The sequence below is a fragment of the Notothenia rossii genome (assembly GCF_949606895.1).
Source record: "Notothenia rossii genome assembly, chromosome: 7".
NCBI classification, from domain to species: Eukaryota; Metazoa; Chordata; class Actinopteri; order Perciformes; family Nototheniidae; genus Notothenia; species Notothenia rossii.
Window position 1 is genome coordinate 42,263,174 of NC_136905.1, and position 26,334 is coordinate 42,289,507.

Below are 26,334 nucleotides of genomic sequence, written 5' to 3' on the forward strand. Positions count from 1 at the left end.
AAGAGGGAACGTATATAAAGATAAAAGAAGTAAGAGGATATGTGTGAATTCCACCGATGTAAAAATAAAGGTTGTATCGTAACCTGTATGTAAATGTTTGTTTTATTTTATTTTTATGTTTTATCAATTCACTGTGTCTATACTTCATTAGTTTTATGGTATAATTGATTTTTGACTGACTAAGAGTTGTACTGGCAATGTTCTGCTTTTACCATCTCTTAGGTATGTGCAGCATGTGGGTATGAGCGTTTTTGGCAGAATCAGCCAATGCTGTACAGAAACATGCCAGCCTGCAACCTGTTACTGAGTGGGGCCATTCACTTTTCAGGTTGCATGGCTACCCAGACAATACGGATGTTGAAACTGTTAGGGCTTCAGTGCATCAGTGTCGGCACCTTCTTCCGCCATCAACGCCTGTACACAATCCCTAATATCGTGCAGGCCTGGCAAACTGAGCAGGCTGGGATCATCCGAGAACTGAAGGAGATGGGGGGTGTGCTAATCCTCTCTGGTGACTGCAGGTAGAACACTTCAGCTTGTATTATTGATATCAAAAAGAGGTCAAAACAATATTTAAATTACATTCATTTAGCTTTATCCAAAGCAACTTACAATAACTGCATTGCATTGTTTTTTGGGCTTTAACGTCTGAATTAAACTGTTTTTGACACTCATAGGTCAGACTCTCCTGGCCATTGTGCCAAATATGGCACCTACTCCTTGATCGAGGACAGAATAAACAAGGTTTTGGATCTTCAACTTGTCCAGGTAAGTTAACGTTATCAGTCACACAAATCAGATGTGCTTTCGTCTGATGTGACACGGTTAGTGATATGACTGCATAATGTTGTTTTACAGAGCTCAGAGGTCCCAAGCAGCACATGGTGTGAACTAGAGGGTCTGAAACGCAGCATTGACTTCCTTAAGGAGCAACACATGCAAGTTTCAGCCCTTATTACGGACCGAAATCGCCAGGTAAAGACACACAAGAACGAACAGACATATGTACACACAAAGATTCTTGGCGCACCATATTAACAGCAAAAAATGCATTTTCTTACTAGTTAGTAAGTAATTAAGGTGTTGTGTTTCACTCTTTAGGTTGCCAAGTGGGTGCGGGAGGAGTTGTGTCCAGGAGGAACGACTCATTTCTTTGATATCTGGCATATTGGTAAAAGTATGTATCTTGATGTTGGTAGGTTTGATTAGGCTGAAATTTGTTTATAATTACATTTTCTTTTTTAACAATTTTTTTCTGTTGTGAAACAGGTCTAGGGAAAGCTTTGGATGCTGCTGCAAAGGACAGGGAGTGTGAGGACCTGAAGCTGTGGAGGCCAGCCATCATCAATCACCTGTACTGGACTGCAGCTTCCACTCCTGATGGAGATCCAGATGTGATGGAAGCCAAGTGGCAAAGTATGGTGAATCATGTTCAGGACATCCATGAACACGGCACTCCTGCATTTCCCTGCTGTGCACATCCACCTCTGGAGGGAGAAGCAAGGGACAAGGAGTGGCTGGAACCAGGTAACGTACTCTGTACACTGTGTTGCTGAAACATCTTAGTCGTCCAAGTGCTTGTTGGTGCTTAGTTTATTTTGGTTCCAGAGCACTCCATCAATATATAACCCAAAGTGTGCTAACACATTAACAAGGCGTTATATAAATAACACCTGATAGTATCAGACAATCGTGCTTTATCAGTGTAGGTAATACATGCATATGTAGACAATTCTAGTAACATCAAAACAAAATATGTGTTTGTACAGATGTAGCACCGAATTTCAGACTCCAGTTTACAGCTTCCTGCCTACGACCTGCCTAAAACCAGTATTGAGGAATGTCAAGCCCTCCCACTATTTTTCAAGAGGGTGTTGCCAGATTTTCAATTTCAGGTTTTAACCAGGAGATGCCGCTTCATTCACAAATACAGAAAGACAAGTTTCATGGACTTTCAGTTGTGTTTTGAAGAGCATTTGAACACATCAATATTTTAGATCAACTAAAGTATATCTAATCTTGTAATTCAATAATATATAGTCTTTATATATTAAATAATCATAATTATAATGTAAATGTTTACATTACACTTCTTTATTTGTTATGCTCATACTTTTACCTTTACAATCGTTTGCTTTAATATGCAGTATATTTTTTGTATATTTTTGTGTTTGCTTCCTCCTGCTCCCTTTCGGACACATACTGTATGATTTATTATTATTATTAATATGAAGATATTATTAAGATAAGATAAGATGTTACTTTATTGATTGAACATTTTAGTTTAGAATGTGCTGTCCCACGGTAATTCAGAAGGCTCACAGGTCACATTCCGACCATTATTTAAAACATTAGGTGCTTTCACACCGTCTACAGTTGGATTTGTATACAGTGTGCGAAAAAGTACACGTCCCACCGTCCGGGACGTGTTATTTACAATATCGGACAAGTAGATCTTTCAATTGACTTGTCCGGCGGACAAGTGACGTTTTTCGCCCGGATTTATTGTTATATTATTGATAGATTCAGTTTACAAAAGGCAGAACTCATTCGCAAATTGGACGTGTCCGCCATTGTCCGTTTAGAAATGTTAGTTTCGGTTCTGTTTGTCGATTCCTAATGAAATGCATCTCGCAGCTTTCTGTACAGGGGCGGGGCGGGAAGTGTAGCACAGTGGCAGGGTTGGGAAGCAAAACTCGGTTCCGAGTAGGAACAAATAACAATTGTCCGTTCCCGGGATTGATAAGAGTTGTGAGGACAGGAGGCGAAGCCGAGCCCCGCGGACCGCAGCTCCCTCTCTCTGCTCCGGATCAGCTGATCGCTGCATGGTGCAGCTCAGTCTCTCTCTCTCTCTCTCTCTCTCTCTCTCTCTCTCTCTCTCTCTCTCTCTCTCTCTCTCTCTCTCTCTCTCTCTCTCTCTCTCTCTACACAGCGGATTCACTGCCCGTTTAACAGCCTCATCTTTGTCAAACTTTCTTATGTTCTTTCTCTAACACGTAATGAAGGTTATTAGGACTTTTAGCTCCTTTGTTGTTAATATTGACCGCCATTTCCTTTATGAAGTGAAGCAGCCTCCCTGTGTCCTCGCGCTGTAATCATATCCCCGGACCCCCATACTCGGAGGAGCACAGGGATGTCAGTATTGTTTATAAGGCAGGGTATAGAAATTATTGAAATTAAAATACTATCTATTTACTTTTACAAACAGTGAACAGCTGGGCAGCTGCAGCATGTGTATTGCAGGACATGTGTAAGCGTCTTTGAGTTTTAGAAAAGCGCTAGGCCTATAGGCTATAAATATAATGTATTATTATTATTATTATTAGGCCTATGTGTTGGACATGTGTGGTTGGACTCTGTCTCACAGGCAGGTTGCAGCATGTGTGTTGCAGGACATGTGTTGGACACACAGATTGTGTGGTTGGACTCTGTCTCACAGGCAGGTTGCAGTGTAACATCAGAGGAGACTGGGCCAATTGTACATTCTTAAACTGCACCACTTAGAACTAACAAAACAATGCAGAGATTATGTTTATATAATTGTATTCAATAACCGTAATAAATTTAACAGTATGAACTGATTTGTAAATAGGAATACAGATTTGACTTAAATGTTTTCATAAATATATTTTTCTCCCAGTTTGTCATGGGACTTATTTTTACCCTCTCAAAGAACCGGAATCGAGAACCGAAAATAACTGGAATCGAAAAGCAGAACCGGAATCGTTAAAATCTAAACGATATCCAGCCCTATGTGTGATGCAGTAAAATCTTACCGCTCACTCACGTGAGCGGTGTCGTAAAAACCGTGGGAAAATGTGAAATACGATGGCGAAGAAGAAGATTCCAGTGGCCCCAATTTGTGTCCATTCTGGACAAGTGAAAATGTATTCGGACAAGTAAATTGCCAAACTCACTTGTCCATGGACAAGTACTCTCTAAAAACTTTTTCTCACACTGGTATAGAAGGACCTCTGTGGCTGAATGGCCAGATTAGGTGTGGCGCATTTATCATAGGTGATCAGAGATCAGAGCTAACTGCCTGCCGTCAGATTTCATTTAAAAAACAGATCTGATTTTAAGACTACTTCTGCACTCATAAAGAATGATAAGAATAAGAATAATGCGTATTGAACTGGTTTAATTAATTAGTGAGTTTATTTAACACTAGAACCGCCAATCGGGTCGATTTGTGTGATGTGTGTTGTGTGTGTGCAATGTAACTTTTTTTCAATAAAAATATTAAAGTCTCCCTGTCCGTGACTTTTCCTGAAAGTGTGTTATGTGGCACCCTATGTTGTTAAAAATTGCATTCTAATAGCGTGATTTGACGGGTTTAGGGAGGCCTATACAAAAACCTCTGGCGGTTCTAGTGTTAATGTAATTAGGTACAGTAGAAGCCCTTTTTTATCAGTAACGAATTTAGCAGTTGAACATAAAAGTCAACTAACTGAGGGTCACTTGCAATGACAGTGTTGTGTCTAACTGTAAGCTTGTCACTCAGAGTAACCTACAGTTAATTTAGCTGCTGGAGAAGAAAGGTCAGGGGGGGAGGGGGGGAGAGAGCTGTGGTTGATGGGCCATTAGTTGTGTAAATACACAGCTGAGAGCTGCCGTTTCATTCAGACTGTTTAAAAAACGGTAACAATGGACTATTTTTCTTAGCAGATGCATGTCAATTTAAATCAATACATACAACTATTTTTTAAATCAATACGACTATTTTTTAAATCAATAAAAACATTTTCTAAATCCATAAAAGCATTAAAATTAATATTGGGAGTCATGTCGTTACTTTGTTGAGAATGTGGCCATGTAATAAGCGGGATAATTTGCAGCGACTTGTTCCTTATGGGGAAAATAACACCCGTCATGTGTGTGTAGAGGTGTGTGTGGTTAAAACACTTTCATGAAGTGAAGGAGGTTTTCCTTCTATAAAACAGCTGTGGGCAGCAGTGAGTGTCACGGACATGAATTCATAGATCAAGGCAGACTGGTGCACACACTCGCCTGTCCTGCCAGGCAACACGCCCGTTCTAAGCCGTGTCCCTCACTCCTCACATCCCTGGCTGCATCCCCACAAGTGTATTATGTTGTTACATCGTTTCAGATGTTATGTTTCAGTTGTGCTCTCTCTATGTTCAGTGATGCAAACTTGTCACCTTTCGGCGAAATTCGCCGTTTTGAATCCAAAATAGGTCGTTTGTGTGACTCATGTAGATCTGCAATAAAAATATTTGTGGGATATGGGGGGGTCTGGGACCCGGAGTAATCTGCGGCCGTGAGCTGTTATGTACCATCATGACACGCATGATGTTCTTTTTTTATATATTATAATGAAGTACGAGCTGTGTGCTCGAGTCTTCCTGCCTGTCGGCTCTGCTCATGGATGTATAATAAGGCTCTGCTGCTCCGAGATGATGGTCTAGCTTCAGCAGCTACATTACCTACAGCTGTGTTCGTTAATATTAACTGCGCGTCCGGAGTCACTGTGGCACAGACTGGACCGCTGGTGAGCAGCTGTTAGAACGGGCCGTTTAGGTGTTCAGAGCAGAGCTCCCTGTCGGAGCGGCAGAGCGTGATGTGAACTGAAAAGTTTTTCTGTGGCAATATTATTTAAGGAATCGTTGAGCTAGCTAGCTAGCATACATTGTCACTATCTGCTAACGTTAGCTTTAGCCTTCTATTTCTAATAGTTTGTTTCATAGGCTATAAACAGAGGTGGTATAAGTATATATTGTACTTGAGTAAAAGTAGAAGTACTCAGATCTTGTACTTGAGTAAAAGTAGAAGCACATAGATCTTGTACTTGAGTAAAAGTAGAAGCACTCAGGTCTTGTACTTGAGTAAAAGTAGAAGCACACAGATCTTGTACTTGAGTAAAAGGAGAAGTACTCAGATCTTGTACTTGAGTAAAAGTAGAAGTACTCAGATCTTGTACTAGAGTAAAAGTAAAAGTACTCAGATCTTGTACTTGAGTAAAAGTAGAAGTACCAGAGTGTAGGAATACTCTGTTACAGTAAAAGTCCTGCATTCAAAATGTTCCTCAAGTAAAAGTAGAAAAGTATTCTCATCAAAATATAGTGAAAGTAGCGACAGTAAAAGTAGTCATTGTGCAGATTGGTCCATTTCAGAATAATATATATGATATGTTTTATAACGATTGATCATGAAAGTGTTCTCAAAGCTGGTAAAGGTGCAGCTAGTTTGAATGACTTTGTATACTGCAGGGTAGCTTGTGGATTTGCTCCAGGTGGAACTAATGTCTGATTTAACACTTGATTATATTTCACATCATTCATCCACATCTGTAAAGTAACTAAAGGTATTAAATACATGTAGTGGAGTAGAAGTACACCATGTACCTCTGAACTGTAGTGGGGTAGAAGCAGGGCCGGCCCTAGACATTTTGGTGCCCTAGGCGAGATTATGATATTGGTGCCCCCCCCCCGCCTCCAAGCAATACACAATAGAATATATAAAGAATAAATGAAAAATCTCTACAAAAGACCAATACACTACAAAAACTGAAACTTATTGACATAGGTAATATACATAAATAAGGTTTCAAATGTATTCATTATTGTATGAACATGTTTTAATTGGGGGGTGGATGTCACATCCTCTAGGGGGGTCCGGGGGTATGCCCCCTTCGGAAAGATTTGTTTTAACATTTTAAAGTAAAATGCTTCAATCTGGTGCACTTTGAGCAGAATTACTAGAGACTAGATCTAGGGGTACAACTCTAAACACCCATATGAAAAAGATCGGTTTACATTTTAATAACCAAATAAGTATGTGAACATAACCAATAACCCACAGCCAATAACAAATAAATGTAACATATTTTTTATTTATTTTATCCTTATTATTATTATTGTAGTTATTAAATGAAAATCACTCATCAAACAAAAGTAGCTTCTCTTAAAACTTCAAGAAAAGAAAGTGCAAACGTGGACAAAAATATAGCCAACGGAGCTCTTACAACTGAGGTTATTGCAAATAAATTAAGATAATGAACAACATTACACACACTATAAATCAAATGAAACAGGCAATCAGAACAACAAGTCTCTGCTATGTTATTGTGTCCTTTAATTAGTCCACATCCTTAAAGTCGGACACGTCTGGACTTCCTTGCTGCAAATTCATTTATTGTGTCGTCAAATGATATTTGCCCCGAAACCTTGCGATTGATGCTTATTAAAGCTAATCCATTGAGGCGTTCTTGAGCCATTGACGACCTCAGGTATGTTTTAATGAGCTTCAATTTGGAGAAGCTCCTCTCCCCAGCAGCAACTGTCACTGGAATAGTGACAGCGATCCTGAGGGCCACCCACATATTTGGATACACTTCGTTCATTTTCTTCTCCTGTAGGAAAGTCAGAAGTTCCAGGGTAGTCATGTTGGCTTTTGGCAAAGCTGGGAAATTCTGCATCTCCAGTGCAAGTTCCCTCTTATCCAGGTCTGACTGCCCACCCCAGCTCAGGGTGTTGCTGAGTGTTTCACACTGCTTCGTCAGATCTTCCTTTGGCAGGTCAGGGAAGTTGAGTAGCACCCCAAACTTTTTCTCTACTTCACCTAAGGCCTTGAATCGCTCCTGCAGTGATGCAATGGAAACATCCACCACCATATTGAAAAAAGAAACTTCGAGTTTCTTTAGTGCATCACTCACTTGCTCCTCCTGGGACTCATAGGAGAACTGTCTCTTGGTTGATCTCAGCCTCTTCTGCTTGAGAACAGCTTCCACATTCATTTGGCCACAGATGTCTTTGGCAGATGCTTGGGCAGAAGCAAATCCATTGCCTCTGTAGCTGACCAAAGAAACTTCTGTTTTTCTCAGGAGGTCAACAGCAATATCCAGCTGCATTGACACTGATTGCAACATTTTGCTGACATGTTTGATGTTGGTCAGGATGTCATACCATACCACAGTGCATATTGCAAAGCGGTATGATCCAACCTCTTCAGCCAAAGATTGTGCCTCAATTTTTACGACTCCATCTGTGGCTTTATCCCTCACCTCTAGAATTGCATCTCTGACTTCTGCAGCCTGATACCTTACAGCCTCTATGCTGTTGATCCGACTCTCCCATCTGGTATCAGACCATGATTTCAATGTGATGTTCACATGGCTTTTTAGGATGGACCATCTCTGAGTGGAGGCAGAGAAGAGTGTGAAAAGCTTCTGCAGGTAGCCAAAGTAGCTAGTGGCTTCTGCAGAGCTTTTTGCTGCATCAGCTACCACCAGGTTCAATGTATGTGCTCCGCATGGCACAAATAAAGCCCTTGGATTGATTTGAACAAGTCTGGCTTGGACTCCTTTCCTCTTTCCTTTCATATTTTTACCGTTGCCATAAGACTGCCCTCTACAGTCTTCAAAAGGGATATCAAGCTGTTCTAATCTCTTTAGAATCAGGGTTGAAAGGCTTTCTCCAGTGGACTGTTCTACCTCAAGGAACCCCATAAAATGTTCTTTTATTTGGGGCGTGTCCTGGGTTGTAACTAGTCGAATAATGACTGATAGTTGCTCTGTATGGCTCAAATCTGGGGTGCAATCCAAAATAATTGAAAAGTATTTGGATTGTTTGATTTCCTTGACCATATGGTCCCCAATCTTCCCACTGATGCAATCTATCAGTTCATTTTGAATTCTTTTTCCCAAATAGGAAATATTGGTGGTTCCTCTTTGGACCTCAGCAACATGCTGTTTGAGGACTGGGTCGAACTTCGCCATGAGCTCTACCTCCTTCAGGAAGTTGCCATTATTTGGCTGGTTAAGTGTTTCTGTCGTCCCTCTAAAGGCAATATTTCGCTCTGCCAACGACTGAATTATTGCCACCAACCTGGTCAGGACTTCACGCCACTTCCTCTTTTCAGCCTCCATAAGTGCCATTTCTACCTTGTCTATAGTTAGGCCCTTTTCAAGTCGAGTCTCCAGTTCCTTCCACAACGTCATGTGCCTAGAGTGTTCTGGGCTGTTCTCATGTGTTTTTAGTTTGTCAGTGCAATTTTTCCAGTCATTTACTCCACTGCTGATTAGTTGGTACTCTTTTTGGGAGAACAGCTTGCAGCAAAAGCAGTAAATACTTTTGTTTTTCTTGGAATACACAACCCAGCTCCTCTTGATTGTCTCTCCATTCACTAATCTTCTGTAAAAGTACTGATGATGGCAACTTCTCCCTCCCTCCTTTTTAGGAAAAGTGAAGTCGGATTTTAAATGATATGGCCCACGTCTGACTAACTCCATCCTCACTGTATCACTCAGTGCTGGCCAGTCAGCAGGATCTGAGGGGACTGCAATGGTGGACTCAGGTGGGCCTGGGCAGTCAGCAGGATCTGAGGGGACTGCAATGGTGGACTCAGATGGGCCTGGGCAGTCAGCAGGATCTGAGGGGACTGCAATGGTGGACTCAGATGGGCCTGGGTAGTCAGCAGGATCTGAGGGGGCTGCAATGGTGGACTCACATACTATGCTCGTTATTCCTTCACCTGCAGGCAGGCAATCCAAACATGCAAAGAAGTTATTCATGCTTCAGTTTTCATTATTTATCATAATAATAACAATAATAATAATGACAAAAAAGTAGTGTATGAACGATTACACAGAGACCATAAATGTTTGGCAAAACTTACATTCTTCAGAGTGTGATGTACATGGGAGATCAGATGTTCCTTCTCCAGCAACTGGGGGCTTTTTGAGGTATTTCTCAAGTGCAGCTGGACATTTATAGGGTAGATATTAGCACATTACAAGCAAAAACATTTATATACAGTCAGGCAAAAATAACTGCTGCAATCTGCCTCAGCTGTATGCAAGTTCACAACTGGCCTATATAAAAGTGAGGTTCTGCTGCCCCAGGAGATCATTTGCAAACATAAGTAACAACTAAATAATAACACATGCCCATATTGGTTGGTCAGCCTCACTTTATACCAGTGGTTCTCAAAGTGGGGGGCGCGCCCCCCCTGGTGGGCGCAGATGCATGCCAGGGGGGGCGCGAGAGACCAGGAGGAAAAATGGTTATAAAAAAAAATAAAAAAAGATAAAAATAAAAAATAAAATAAAAATCATAATTTGAAAAATTATTGATTCGAAAATAATATGATGCAGTACAGTACTATTACGTCTGGGTCTCTGTTTCATTAAAGCTCGGCTCTGTGTGTGTGTGTGGAACGAGCCATTTTGTGTGCGCGTGAGAGAGAGAGAGAGCGCACCGGTACTGGAGATCGTTGTTGTTAGCTTCTGGTGCTAGCGAGCTACGCTAACGGATATAAGGAGTTTTTTCAACAACAAAGTGGAGGAGAGTCCTCTCCTGTCAGACTGAGAGCTAAAGGACTCTCTCAGTGTTATCTCAGTGGGTCTCAAATGTTTTGGTCACCATTAATGTAAATAATTATTTCCGAGGCACACGTTTATATGATCATTATAGTTATAAAAAAATAAGAGAATAAATGAAAAACAGGTATGAAATACTATATGACAGTAAAACAAGAATAAAGTTTAAAAGGGTGATTTGTAAAATATCCATCAAGAAAAAGTAAATCTGTTTACATTTCTGTTTCATATGGGTGTTGAGAGATGTGTCCATAGATCTCTTCCTTTCGCTCTCAAAGTGCACCAGATTGATGCTTTTAACTTCAATATTTAAAAATAAATCTTCCCGGGGAAGCTTGCCCCCGGACCCCCCTTTGTGACGTCCACACATCACCTATAAAAATAGCACTTTATCCCTGCTTACACCTATATGCCGTGAGCTGAATATTGAGCCTTCATTGTAACAGTCGCGGGTACGTTGTGTATTTGCGTGGGGATTGTTGCAGTAGAAAATTCCACTGTAGCGACCGGTACATTAATGGGAAACCCTAAATGTTTGAGCACCCTCTATGAAACGTCAAGCTACCCCACAGCACCCCCAAAATAAATCTCTGGCGCAACCACTGAGCCTGATTATTCGTTTTGGGGGGGCCCGACTTTTTTTTTTCTCCAAAGGGGGGGCCTGACAGAAAAAGTTTGAGAACCACTGCTTTATACAAAGGAGCAGTTATCCAGATAGCTTTCTTCTGGCTAACATTAACATTATTTCCTTACATCAGCATATAAAACAAAGCATTGCACAATAATTAGACATTAAAAAGTGCAGAAAATAAAAAAAATATAATAGAAAATAAACAGAAAAATAAATATATATATATACACACAAGTTGACCGTGAAAATAAACTATCTGACAAATTAAACACTATTGGAGGATCAATTTACAGCTATCACAATATAAAAGTAGGATATTATTTACAAAAAGATTATATAGGAAAAATAACACATCAATAAAAACTTAAAATCATTTGTATCTATCATTCTGTATCAGAGGCTCGCTGCTAGCATGGCATCAAAGCTGTATCATGGCTACCTCCTTAGCTAGCTAGCTAGCTTAAAATCAAATGTCTAACGGTACAGTACATACTTTTTTTTTTTTTTTACACAAGCCGACTTACCTCTGTCTTTGACTTTCGATTCCTCCTGTTCTTTTTTCCGTTTCCTTCCCGTTGCCCCAGAAGGCTTGGACCTTTTCATAATGCTAATGTTTTGCCTCTTGCTGTTGCGATCGTTGCGATCTCCGACACTTTCAGCTGGAGCTGCCGCGTCACTTTGGCTGTGAGCCACGGCCTGTGGGTGCCTGATAATAAGCGACCATCCCCCCCTTTCATCACTTACAGTTACAGCGCCCATCGTACAGGGCAAATACAAAATGTTGCCGCCGGCCCGGGGTGCAAAGGGTGTTTACTTTGTTCAATTATTGTAAATGTATTACATCAAGGGCAGAAAATTAGGCAGAATAAAAATAATTTTAATTTTCTTTTATTAATTTTTTTTTTCTCCCAGCGCAGCGCGGCAGCGCCCCTCCAGATCTGGCACCCTAGGCGACCGCCTAGTTCGCCAGTGGGAAGGGCCGGCCCTGGGTAGAAGAACAAAGTAGCAAAACATGGAAATACTTAAGTACTTGTTGAGTTTATGAACTTAGTTATGTGGCTATAAAGATAGAAAGACTAAGCCTTGCACAGAGGCATGAAAATACATTTTCAAAATGCTCAACAGTGCTGCCAAAATTATAAACTGACTGCTACACAATTAAAATAAATGCTTTTATATATTTCTATTAGATGTGACTCTTTGGCGTTTCTGTTATTATTAACACTGCTGCTTTAGTTGTTCTGCTAATATCCTCTGTTATTCCTCATTTTAAAGCCGATATTCTGTGGGGTGGGGGAGCCGGGGGCTCGGATCCTTGTCACCTTTTTCATACCTGATGAGTTTGGATCCCTGTATGTTAAAAAGCCTCAGTCACCTTAATTCATGTAATAAAAACATCTCAGGTCAGTAACACTCAAAGCTAAATGTGCAATACCATGTTCAGCTATGTTACTATTTATAATGTTATTGTTGTTACATCAGAAGATGTACATATTGGAATGATTTCTTAACTTACAGTAGGCTATTTTTTACAATGTGTGTTGGAAGGATTTATTAAATTACTATGAATATTGTCATTGTTGAAGGCTTTTAGAGAAGGGTGAACTATAAGCCTGAATTACATAACATTTTATACCTAAAAAAATAAAAGCCACAATAAATAAATCACAATTATTCTAGTTATTTTTACCTCCCGTATTGCTTTCAACCCACCAGCTTTTATGGTGTTGTTACGTCACTAACTGTAAGCTTGTCACATACAGTCTATGGTCACTCAGAGTAACCTACAGTTAATTTAGCTGCTGGAGAAGAAAGATCCGGGGGGGAGGGGGGGAGAGAGCTGTGGTTGATGGGCCATTAGTTGTGTAAATACACAGCTGAGAGCTGCCGTTTCATTCAGACTGTTTAAAAAACGGTAACAACGGACTATTTTTCTTAGCGGATGCATATCAATTTAAATCAATACATACAACTATTTTTTAAATCAATAAAAACATTTTCTAAATCCATAAAAGCATTTCAATTAATACTGGGAGTCATGGCGTTACTTTGTTGAGAATGTGGCCGTGTAATAAGCGGGATAATTTGCAGCGACTTGTTCCTTATGGGGAAAATAGCACCCGTCATGCAGATCAGGATCCCTCCGCCATGCTTTGGGATCCTGATCTGCCGACGAGGCTCCATTAAAATATAAATATTTTTAGTGAATTACTGAGTTTAGGCACGTTAATAACGTTTTAATGAAGTTGAATACAGTATATTCATATGTGTCATTGATTTCATGTCAATTCGGCGAACATAAACATAAATGATCGTGGTGAAGATGATGATTAAATTAGGATTAAAAATTGAGAGCCGGGCTGTATTTCCTCCTGCTAGTTTTTTTCGACTAAACAACATTATTTTGTTAAATAACAACATGGTGATGTTTTGTAAATGATTACATGTCTCTTATTTAGCACAGAGTATGATATCTGTGACATATGGATCTTAACAAAGTTCCGCTGTACATCCAGCGTACTGTATCAGACTTTATTTCACATGAGCTCCAGTGTGGAACCCCACTGCACCCCCTGGTGGATCAATGATCCATTGCAGCTTGCTTCATTATAAATTACATTTATCTATCACGGGGGCGGTCTCAAGTCAAGCTGGAGGTTTTCCCTTGAGCGAGGGCAGATCACGTACCAATCACGGTCCTCGCGTTTCAAACTGTCTGAAATGAATCGCTACATCTGTAGAGGAACAACTGCAGCCATTAAACTGTAGAGGGTGACTTTGAGAACAGCATTGGTGAAGGATGTCCGGAAGTTGTCTCCACAGCATCAGACCTATTCCCTGGAGGCATTTCACTCCCTCATCCTCCACTTTGCACCAAAGCACACTGGGTTCTCCTTCCTTGGGATGTACAGCAGGTAAATATGATGTGATGGTGAAATAATGTGTACGGCTTAGGGATGTTAATAATTAACTGTTTAACTGATAGCATTAGTCGGTTAAACTGGGTATTCTAATGCTATCAGTTAAACAGTTTATTCACATATGTACAAACAACTTGTGAACTGCATAATCTGCTTTTTCTACAGGCTTCTCATGGCAGCCCAGCACCTTAACCACAATAGCAGCAGAGAGGTTGCTCAAACCAGTGATGGTGAGGTGCGTTATGCAGTTCGCTACCCAAGGTTCTGCAAAGGTGGCTGGGTAGTTCGCCCTATCAAGGAGAAGCCATCATACGGATAGCTGTTTTACTCGCTCCCTAAATATTATTTATTGTGTGATGCATCTATAATATCACTGAATGTGATCACTTGTTTCCTTCCTTCAGCATACGCTGCAGCCCTGATGGAGTCTCTGAGAGAGGGCTACTCCAGGTCACCAGAGACTCTACGAGAGAGCAGTGCAGTCTTGTCCTCCACTGCCCCTGCCCCCCTTTCCACTTCCTGCCAGGAGATCGCTAAGGATGAGGTAGTTAGCCTTTATCTGGCACGGCATTCCCGGTTTAACACAGGAAATGAGTGTGAAACCAGCAGATTCTGTGGTTCAGTTTTCAGGGTAAGATTATTCTAAATTGACATTTGTTTATTTGTTAGATAAAACCTGGTAAGAGATTTTGATGGTGCAAAAATCAATATTAATATATAATAAAAATATTTTCTTTCTCTCTTCATAGGATATGTTGGGACAGGTCCCAAAGCTTGCCGCTGTATTTACTCCCTCCATCTGACAGGAGGGAGCCTCGTTGAGCTGCGATAATAATATTAAATAAATAATTCCATATTCATAAATGAAATTATATGCAAATACAATTTTCTTGGCTGTGGACTTGTACTCTACATAATTATGTTGAGGTCATGGTAATCTAATTCAACAAACAATAACTGCAATGAACATATAGCATTTTCTGACTCGTAAAATGATTTAAAAACTGCATTGGTGTATTAGGGCGGGCCATACTATTTTTTTTTTTGTAAATCGATCGAGAGGAGTGTTCAAATAACGTATTTTGGTGGTTATTAATGAAAAGACACTATCAATCAATCAATGTTTATTTGTGTAAATTGAAAAAATACCACATTTACAGCATAGGTAGACAAAATGTTTGGAAATGCATGTGTATGCGAACACATAGTGCGAACACACTATGATTGTGATTAATTGTCTTGATCGTCACCAAAATGAGGCCACTCAAAACCTTTGTAAATTCCTCCTCCTTCTCGGAACTGTCTTCTGATGGCAGACACAACACATGAGGGTAAGGGCTTCCTAATGTGCCTGCCTAGAACTCCATAGGCCCAGCGGATGACCTGCCTGTAAGCTGTGTAGCGGTATTGCCTGGGGATAGGGACACAATATCTACAGATACACTTGATAGCCTTGTTAACATCATCAACAAGTGTTATATAGTATATAATCTACAGGTTCTGGGTTTTGAAACCTGCTAAACACTCGGGGTCAATAGCAATTGTATTATCTTTAATAGTATTTACCTTTTTAATTGTAATCTAAACATACTCATGTCTGCTGGCCTGAAGCGGGCCATGCTCCTGCCTGAAGTTCATGTAGGCTATCTATAGCACAAAGGGATTCAGACAGCATGCTTCAAAGCCTGGGTGCAGTATTAGGCATGTTATGTCTGGGGGTGAGGTTCTCCACCAGGGCCCAGAAGGGATCCACCTCCCTGCAGCATATGCTCTCCACAGGTGAGGTCATGGGCTGGCATTCCCCACACAAGCACCTATAAAACAAAACGTTTATCAGGAAACCGTATTACATATCTCTCCCCCCCTTCGCTGCTCTCTCCCTCCCCTCCGGTACAAAGCACCGTAAGACGTAGTGTGGATTTGCATTAGGTAACGTGAGATACGGCTGATACTTGCGCATTAGTTCCTGTTATGGATCAGTATCAACAGTCCTGCCAGTAACGTTACTATATTATCAATGCTACTTTAGTTATAGCCTGATATATGATAGCTAACTTTACAATGTTGTGATGTAACATTCTGTAGCTAATGCCGGTCACTCACCAAGATAGCTGCCCAGTTCTCCACTGGTTCTCCTCACACCACAGCTCAATTTCTCTCAGATGGCCGTTATTTCTTCTAATCCTTGGCTGCTCCTGGTCTCTTGGACGCCTAGCAGGCTCATAATTATAAGGTTGTGGTCCGTCACATGCATTCGAATATTCATGTTCAACTTCTTCTGTGTCTTCTGTGTCGAAACTAGCATTGGGATCCATGTTTATTAATACGTTACACCGGCCGCTCTTCCCCTTGTGTCCCCCGTGTTACGTCACACTCGGGATGTCACGTGCCGAGGCTTTTTTATGCGGAAGTGAACATTTCTTACAAAAACGACGCCAGATGTCACTGTATTGTATATTTCTGTATATATTTTTGAAAATCTAGTGTATTCATCATTTTCCTACACATTTATTCACAGGCGTCTTTAACCTGGAAGTTGCTCTTTAAATGTGTGTCAACCACAGACCTTATTTTCAGCTATTTTCCAAAATCCTATGGAGAAATCCCATTGACTCTGAGACGAGGGAACTGGTAGTGGTAAAATGCTAACTCACTTCCGGGTATTAGGACTCGTTACTGCACCACTCTTTGTTGACAATGTTTACCATCCTGCTAAGCATTCTAGCTAGTATGGGAATCTGACGTCATTGTCACATGACGGTGTCACCTGATGCGGTGAAATGACCGGTGACCGGGTAAACAGAAAGTCATAAAAAGTTTCAAGAAAGGAGGCTTGTTAAAGAGGAGCGAGACCGACGCAGACCTGCGCAATTGCGATCGCCGTCTTGCTAGTGCGTTGCATGATGGTTAGTCATTTTGTCCGACTTGCTCTGGAGGCTCACCTACATGAGATGTTGAAATCTCCCGGGACAAAGACGCCCGCAGACTTGAGAGCGAGGCAGGGCGCGGCAAGGTGCGGCCAGGCGAGGTGTGGCCAGGCGTGGCGCGGCGGCGCAGTTTCTCTCCACGGGCTGCGGAAGCGAAATGCTTGATGGGAAACGACTCGCTGGTATCTCGAGCTGAGCGCTCATTGGTGGTTTTTACCCCGTGCTGCTGATGAAACTCTCCAATTGGCTCGGCAAAAGTTTGTTGTTGTTTTGATCAGTTTGACGTTGCCACTTCCATTCACATTTTTCATCATTGTTCCACAATTGTTATCATCATGAAATTAATATCTATATATTTAATACTATACTTGCACTGCTTACCAGTGGCGAACCGTGTCTATCACAACTGGACCTTCTGTAGACAGACACAAATTTGTGCATTCTTTATAAATGCAAACCGAGTCAAACCGACTGCGGAGGAGGCGGTATGCACTATAAAGTTGTTTGCAATCCGCCAAAAAACTGAGAGAAGAAGAAGAAGAAGCCGACTCCGAGCTGTCCGACATCAGGCAAGCTTTTTGAGACCTCTCCCGGCTGCGATCGGCTATTCTCGTCTACTTTCGAGGCGAGCCGCAGCTCGTCTCAAACAAGCCTAGTCTCTCTCTTGGCTGCACAGCCACTGGTCTTCTCCCTCTCACAAAGGTAGGAATTACAGTTTTAAGGTGGTTTTATGGTCTTTTAAATTAACTTATGCAAGTGGCTCATTTAGTTTGGGTTTTATTAGGGCGAGTGCAAGACGTGATTTTACCGTTGACGGAGGGAAACACTCCCTACAGGCACGAGACCGGGTCTGTTACGAGCAATTAGCTTTTTAATAGCGTTTTAACAGACGTTTGTAATTGTGTTTTAAGCAACCTATTTTTGTGTTTAACAGAGTTTAATGCACACAACCGGCCCAGCAACCCGGGTTATTAAGCTACCATTTAACCGGCAGGATTGAGCTGAGTTGGAAAATAACGCTGTGAAAGTATGCCTTGTTTTTAACTCTTTAATTTTATATTGAGTTGGTGAATGAGGCTGGCAACTAACATGTTATGTTGTTTCCTCTTCAAAAGGACCAGGCCAGCCACTGTCCTATAGTGTTTTTTTGTATTTTCTTGTTCCTTTTCGTCATGTGCAGTTTATGGCAATATAATCATTTTATTGTTTGTGTCTTAGGTTGCGCTCCTCTTCCTCGGCGGCGTAGGCCTGGGCCCGGGTGGAAAGCTGCCTGCCTTCAGTGTAGGGACTGCACGGTGTGAAAATGTATTTTCTGTATGCTAAACAGTGGCGTAACTATCGACGATGCAGCAGGTGCAACGCACCTCGGGGCCCATGCATAAAAAACAAAAAAAAACATTATTTTTATTTTATTTTATATATATATATATTTTATTGGGGCCCCAATGGCATTGACCGGTTTACGCAGTCTTCAAAGTAACCAAGCAACCTTAATTAATTTGTAAATTTTCTGTCCAATTACCTTGCTCCCTTTCATGTCAAGTGATACCTTGCATGACGAGCGAACCGTTTAATCAACCTGTACTGTACTGTAGCTAGCAGCAGCAAGTTCGGCAGCATTATAAAAAATGTAATAGCTTGCGTTTATAATGTACAGCAAACCAAAGCACAAGAGCGGCACTCAAAAGAGAAAGGACAAGAGAGAACAAGGAGATGTAACAGCTAAACTGACGAAATTAAACCGTTTGTTTTGTTATACATCGTCCTGGAAATCGAGCGCTAGCAATGTTGACGTGCAGCGGCAGCCAGAACCGGAGGCTAACGATAGCTCACCCCCATCCTTGCCACCATCATTATTTTGTTTTACTTGCTTGTAAGCACTTTGAGCACCAGGAAAAACGCTTTATAAATGTAATGTATTATTATTGTTGTTGTTATTATTATTATTATTATTATTATTATTATTATTATTATTATTATTATTGCCATCTAGCTCCACAAGTGAAGCTGTATCCGTGGCTGTGCAACCTTCTTCTCCAGCCAGCCAGGAGGAGAGGCTGGATTTGGCTGTGCCCGGCGGAGGTCCAACAGTTCCCCCAAGGGCCCCAACCGATAGTGGACTCTATGGCGCTATTGAGACCCCCGACGCCAAGATCAAAAGCTATATTATAGCAACCGGTCCATGTAGGCCTTCCGGCCCATTCCCCAGAGAAAAACATCAAGGAAACAGGTGTAATCCTCTTCTTAGTTCACTGTGCCGTTGTCAGGCTAGAGCAGGCTGTTGTTGATAGCCTACATGTGGCACTTCTGGTTGTGTATGTCCGTGCGTGTTTGAGGGCATCAGTGTGGGCTTATGCTTGGGGCGATGGGGGCCCCAAAACAATATTTGCACCGGGGCCAATCACAACCTTGTTACGGCACTGATGCTAAATATCTCACTGTTATTATTTGATAGAGATTGTGGTTTGAATATTGGATGCTTTTGTTGTTTTGGTGTGTGGCTTTTGTTGTTTTTGTCCCTCACGATTAGCAGGCACTGTATATTAAAAACACACTTTTCCTTTAACTTAAAAGGCAAACCTCAATACAACACATAAGGACACTTAAAAATAGAATATAGCACATTCTGCTGATTTCCTTGTTGACTTCAACACTTTGGATGGTACAATCTGACACTGATAAGTGGTGTCCGATCAGAAAAGAGTTGTTCTCGGGTCATAGACAAGCAGATATGTTTTAATTGTAATTGTAAGAATTGTAAGAAAGAAGTCATTACACCAACCCCTACAGGCAAAGTGAATATATCAGAGACGGAGAAATGCAGGCACTCCCAAAATGTATGCAAACAACAACAAAGATACCTGATAACTGAATATCTTATAAATACACATTTAAAATGTCTGAGCTTGCCTGAGGCAGACAAAATCATTGGTGGAATTTAAAATGGGGGAGTAATGTTGGTTTTATTGACAATAGTCAGTGATGTGTTAAAGAGCTGGAGGACTCAGCCGGACGGCAGCCGTCCATGTGTCATCACAAACTAAAGTCATTTCAGAAAGATGGTACACTTTGCAGTTGATTATTTTGAAGTCATGAAAATATTCTATTGATCATATTACTTTAAAACAGATTCACTGCTTCAAATTCTAATGAAATATAACAAAATATAACAAAATATAATAAAATATAACAAAATATAATAAAATATAACAAAATATAATAAGATAACAAAATATAAGATATACAAAATACAATCTTGTGGACAGAAAGAATATATTTGGTAATGCTGTAATGTTAAAAGTCTTAAAGGTCACCTATTATGCAAAATCCACCTTTTCATGTATTTTATACCTAAATATGTGTCCCCTCTGTGTAAAGACATTTAGACAATTTTTGTCCTGATCCATCTATGTAAAAACCTTTTTTTTGGCCAATTTGTGATAATTTAGTTTGGCCAATAACCAACCAAGGTAACATCCCTCCACCTTATCACCTTTTTTAAACCTATCACGTCTCAGAGTGGTGTGGCCAGCAGCAGCAGCTCATTAGCATTTAAAGCTACAGACACAGAATCAGCACTTTTAGAACAGGGCTCTAAAGGGGATTTACAGAGAGGATGCAATGATCTGTTTGGTATTTCAGCCAAACACTTAAGAGACATGTTCTGTACAGACCTGTATCTGAGACCTGTAATATACTGTTGACAAAGACTATAATAGGAGACCTTAAAAACTAAATGTCCAGAGGGTCATGCTTTAGGTCAGGGGTGCCCAACCAGTCGATCGCGATCAACCGGTCGATCGCGGGGACATTCCCAGTCAATCGCGAGATGTGTCATGCACTTGAACGCATCAAAGCTTTGTGCTTGGCGTGACCCCATGTGTCGGGGCGTGGCTGGTGGGCAGTAGTTTAATGACGTTGTCCGTAACAACAGGAGTGACAGTCCGCACACACAAGACCACAATTCTGGCAGAAGCTAAAGAGCCCAAAATATACATTTCTTCTGAAAGGTAGGATAACGTTCTTTAAAAACATTCTGGAAATGTTTGGTGATAACCTTCTTAAGATGTTTTTGATAACCTTCTTCAGATCAATCAATCAATGTTTATTTATATAGCCCAATATCACAAATGTTACATTTGTCTCAGTGGACTCACAGTTTGTACAGAATATCAGTATAACAATATGACACCCTCTGTCCTTAGACCCTCACATCATACAAGGAAAAACTTCTGGAGAAAACCCACAATTTAAAGGGGAACATGGGAGAAACCTCAGCGAGAGCAACAGAGGAGGGATCCCTCTCCCAGGACGGACAGACGTCCAATAGATGCCGTGTGTGAATTGAAAAGATAATACATTTGACATACATGATAACATAGTTAGTCCAAATGTTTGAAAATGCATGTGTGTATAATAGAAAGATGAATCCACAAGGATATCCATCCAGGACCACAGCAATAGGCACAGCCACGACTCAAGATCCAGGGCTCGCGATCCAGGACTCAGGACCGCAGCTACAGGATCATCCATTACTCCGGATCCCGGTGTATATAGACACCAAAAAGAAAGTAATTCGGGGAAGCTGTGTTAATCGGAACATGAGAGCACACAGGTACAGACAGAGAGAAGGAAGAAGTAAGATGTCCCCCGACAAACTAAGCCTACAAACTAAGCCTGTCCCCCGACAAACTAAAACTAGGGGCTTAATCTAATCAGCCCTAACTATAAGCTTTATCAAAAAGGAAGTTCTTAAGTGCACTCTTAAAAATGGAAGATGTTTTTGATAACATTGTTAGAACATTATGCCCTACTGTTCTTAAAACGTTTTCAGCGGGACGTTTTATTTTGGTTCCCAGAGTGTTCTTCTGAAAGGTAGGATCCATCCATCCATCCATCCATCTTCTCCCGCTTATCCGTGGTCGGGTCGCGGGGGTAGCATTTCCAGCAGAGAGCCCCAAATGTTCCTTTCCCTGGCCACATCAACCAGCTCTGACTGGGGGATCCCAAGGCGCTCCCAGGCCAGCAAGTAAACAAAAAGACGAAAATATTTCACTATACATTGTGCACTACTTATTAATGCAAGAGCAGCTGGTGGTAAGGACCTCAGAAAACTTCCATTTAAAACAGGCTATAGATGAGAGTAACAAATGCGTCACTTCCGGGCAAAAATAACGGCTCCGCCCACTTTCCGGGGAAAACAACGCTGTCAGTTGAACAGCGGTCAATGCAAATTCTGAAGTTTTTGCCAATCCGATCAGAAATGTACCAAAGATTTTTGGATCTTCAAAGAGCCAATGGCCAGGCAGGCAAACCATTTTTTTATTTTTTTAATTGCATTAAGCGATTGGAAATCGACGATTGGGCTCGATATATGGTTAAATATAGCAGTAGGCTATCAATTTTCATAGATGAGAGTAACATCTACCTGACATTATGGCCCCGCCCACTTTTGGGGGAAACAACGCTGTCATTTGAATGGCGATCGAGCCTGAAGCCACAGAGCTCTTCTTTTACTGTCCTTTCTTCTTAGAGGAAGTACAGAAACACTGAACTCTTGATTCTTTTTAATGTTTGAGGTGCAATAAACGACACAGCAGCTTTTTGGCATGATAAAACTATGATGTTCTGCCTCGCTCAAGAGAGTAACAGCTGGAGAAATTACAGCCTCGCCTACTGATTTGAATTCAACCATATATCAAGACCGATTGTCGATTTCCAATGATCGAATGTAATTGTTTGCCTGACTGGCCATCGTAATCGAGCTCTTTGAAGATCCAAAAATCCACGGTTTTCAAAGATTTTTTTTCGGAATGGCAAAAACTTCAGAATTTGTATTGACCGCCATTCAATCATACTATCAAAAATACTACAACGAATGAAAATAAGCTTGAGATAATTGAAACTGTGGTTTGAATTAGTTCTAAATAGGCTATTGTTGTTTTTAGATTTAGAAACGAAAAACATGTTTTCATTTATTTTTCGCGTTGCTATGACGACCGCGAAAGATTAGAACGTTGCAAGCAAGCTATGAAAGAAAGAAGAAAGCTGAATTATGCTAAAAAAGTGGCTCAAAACGGGAGGTATACGGAAGAGAGGTACAGAGGAGAACATTACCAACGAAAGGGAACAAGTGAATGAGGAGGGGGACAGTCAAGCGAGCGCAAGCGCAGGCTCCGCCAGCAACGCAACAGTGATATGCGCAGCCACAACGCCGCCCAGTGCTAACGCTGCTAACATAGCTGCGAGTGACTCCATCAGCAGCAGCGCAAGTGAGTCCATAAAAAAGAGACACAAACCAGTTTGGAAATACAACCAGGGTTACATTAAATTTGGATTCAGCTAGAGTGGGACAGATAATGAGCCCAGAATACAGTGCGTGATTTGTGGTGAAGTGTTAAGTAATAATTCTATGAAACCATCGCACCTCCAACGGTACCTTACAACTAACACGCCCACCTGCAAGACAAGCCAGCGGAATTCTTTACAAGAAAATGTGATCTACTGAATAAGTGCAAGTCAACGATCCAATCCAGCTGTGCACCCATAGCCAAGGCCCAGGAAGCCTCGTATCGTGCCAGCCTCCGCATTGCAAAAGCCGGTAAGCCACACACAATTGGCGAAAAACGTTGTCTCCCACTCGCAAAAGAAATGACAGAAATCATGTGTGGCGAGAAGGCTGCCAAACAGTTAAATTTGGTGTCACTTTCAAATGACACTGTGTCACGGAGAATAGTAGAGATTGCAGAGGATGTTAACAATACATTGATTGAGCGCATTAAAAGTAGTAGCTATTATTCCATCCAGCTGGACGAGACTACTGATGCTGCAGATTTGTCCAATTTGATGGTTTATGTCAGATATGAACATGATGGTGCAGCTCAGGAAGACTTTCTGTTCTGTCAATCACTGGACACCAGAACAACAGCTGAGCACATATTCCAGCTCCTAGACGCGTTTGTGCAAGAGAATGGACTTGAATGGAAAAAGTGTGTTGGTGTATGCACAGACGGCGCGAGGGCTATGACTGGCCGCCACAGCGGAGTAGCAGCTCGGATCAAAGAGGTCGCACCGGAGATGCGATGGACACACTGCAGCATCCACCGGGAGGCGCTGGCGGTGAAGAAGATGCCCGATGGCTTGAAGTCTGTGCTGGACTCTGCTGTGAAGAGTATGAACTTCATAAAGGCCCGACCGATGCAGTCTCGCCTATTCCAAGTGCTCTGTGATGAGATGGGCAGCGAGCATGTCCAACTTCTGCTCCATACAGAAGTAAGATGGCTATCAAGAGGGAAAGTGCTTTCAAGGCTTTTTGAATTGCACAGAGAAGTCCAAGTCTTCTTACAGGACAAAAACTTCCCCTTATCAGATGTGTTTGATGATACAGTGTGGCTCAGCCAGTTGGCATACTTGTCAGACATTTTCTCCCGTTTAAACAACCTGAATTTGGGACTACAGGGACTCTCCATCAATGTGTTTGATGTGCAGGACAAAATCAACACAATGCTGAAAAAGTTGGAGTTATTCGAAATCAAAGTCAAGGCAGGTGATGTTTCAGCTTTCCCTGCTTTAGAGAGTTTTCTGTCTGAGAGCATGGAAGCCTCTGGACTGCCAAATAACTTAACTGTGGCTGAGCTGGAGAGTTTAATAGAGTTGTCTTGTGATGAAACACTAAAGCCTGCTTTCAGAAAGCAGTCTTTAGTGGACTTTTGGATAAAGCAACACAGAGAATACCCTGCCCTGTCTGACAAAGCTGTGTGCTTTCTCCTTCCTTTTGCGACCACATATCTGTGCGAGAAAGGCTTCTCTTCCCTTGCTGTTATTAAAACCAAATACAGAAGCAGGCTGAATGCTGAGCCAGACCTGAGACTGAAGCTCACCTTGATTGCCCCAGACATCAAAGGACTGTGTTCACGGAGACAGGCGCAACCTTCTCATTAGATTTAGGTGAGTTGTCAATGGACACCAACATGTGGCAGAGAGAGAGTGAGAGTGCGTGTATGAATGAAGTACTGTACAGTTGTCATTTGTTATTATTTGGTTCTGTTCTCACCTGCTGTGTGTGTGTGTGTGTGTGTGTGTGTGTGTGTGTGTGTGTGTGTGTGTGTGTGTGTCTCATGTGTGTGTGTGTCTCTCGTGTGTGTGTGTGTGTGTGTGTGTGTGTGTGTGTGTGTGTGTGTGTGTGTGTGTGTGTGTGTGTGTGTGTGTGTGTGTGTGTGTGTGTGTGTGTGTGTGTGTGTGTGTGTGTGTGTGTGTGTGTGCGTGTGTGTGTGTGTCTCTCATGTGTGTGTGTGTGTGTGTGTGTGTGTGTGTGTGTGTGTGTGTGTGTGTGTGTGTGTGTGTGTGTGTGTGTGTGTGTGTGTGTGTGTGTGTGTGTGTGTGTGTGTGTGTGTGTGTGTGTCTCTCTCATGTGTGTGTGTGTGTGTGTGTGTGTGTGTGTGTGTGTGTGTGTGTGTGTCTGTGTGTGTGTGTGTGTGTGTGTGTGTGTGTGTGTGTATGTGTGTGTGTGTGTGTGTGTGTGTGTGTGTGTGTGTGTGTGTGTGTGTGTGTGTGTGCGTGTGTGTCTCTCATGTGTGTGTGTGTCTCTCGTGTGTGTGTGTGTGTGTGTGTGTGTGTGTGTGTGTGTGTGTGTGTGTGTGTGTGTGTGTGTGTGTGTGTGTGTGTGTGTGTGTGTGTGTGTGTGTGTGTGTGTGTGTCTCTCTCATGTGTGTGTGTGTGTGTGTGTGTGTGTGTGTGTGTGTGTGTGTGTGTGTGTGTGTGTCTGTGTGTGCGTGTGTGTGTGTGTGTGTGTGTGTGTGTGTGTGTGTGTGTGTGTGTGTGTGTGTGTGTGTGTGTGTGTGTGTGTGTGTGTGTGTGCATGTGTGTGTGTGTGGGGGGGGGGGGCAGATATGTATGTGTGGCCTCAAATATTTCAGAATGAAAAACTAAAAATACTACTCGGGGAATATAAAGAGAGCTGCATTGTTGCAGGACAGTTTGTCTCTGCCTGCCACAGTTTGAGGGAATCTAACTGAGCTGATACACCGAATTCTAAGCAGTTTGTTTATAACTGTTTATGTGTTTATGTATGTGTATTTGTGTATAGATGTTGCAACTTAGACCTTTGGCAATATATGTCACTATGGTCATGCTAATAAAGCTAATGCATTTAGTTGAGTGTGTGTGTATGTATGATTGAAGTACTGTACAGTCATTTGTTGTGTGAGAATAAGTTATTATTTTGTTCTTTATGTTCTCACTTGTGGTGTGTGAGTGAGTGAGTGATGAGTCAGAGGGAGAGGGACTTCCCTTTGTCCAAGTAGATGTTGCTGACAATAAATAATGTTATTATGAATATATTTGCCTCCGAGTCCTGCATGAACTGTACATAGACTGTATTTTAACATTGGTCATATGGTGGTACTTGGAGACCCAACTATTTTCTCAGGTGGTACTTGGTGTAAAAAGGTTGAGAACCACTGCCTTAGAGTAAACTTTCCCGGGGAGGCTGAGTAGTGTGATGCCTCTGTAATTGGC

General features: G+C 41.6%; 1 protein-coding gene and 1 long non-coding RNA gene across 4 annotated transcripts in view; one reads left to right on the forward strand and one right to left on the reverse strand.

Annotated features, from left to right (window-relative positions):
• The first annotated feature begins 242 nt into the window (after positions 1-242).
• Positions 243-26,334, forward strand: part of LOC307013659 (uncharacterized protein) — a 467,775-nt gene continuing 441,683 nt past the window's right edge. The window contains exons 1-7 of one of the 3 annotated variants that reach the window (XR_013801014.1): positions 243-521; positions 678-768; positions 859-975; positions 1,102-1,177; positions 1,270-1,527; positions 13,714-13,885; positions 14,057-14,074. Coding sequence is in view for 1 of the 3 variants with exons in the window: in XM_079641135.1 (XP_079497261.1) it covers positions 268-521; positions 678-768; positions 859-975; positions 1,102-1,177; positions 1,270-1,527 (796 nt within the window). In the remaining 2 variants the exon portion in view is untranslated. Of the gene's footprint in view, positions 522-677; positions 769-858; positions 976-1,101; positions 1,178-1,269; positions 1,528-13,713; positions 13,886-14,056; positions 14,075-26,334 lie in introns of those variants that run through there. The other 2 variants (XR_013801013.1, XM_079641135.1) reach the window with 2 other exon arrangements.
• On the reverse strand, positions 8,672-9,924 carry LOC307013148. Its single transcript, XR_013800875.1, has 2 exons — positions 9,637-9,924; positions 8,672-9,492 (listed from the first exon to the last, which is right to left on the reverse strand). It is a non-coding gene; the product is annotated as an uncharacterized lncRNA (long non-coding RNA).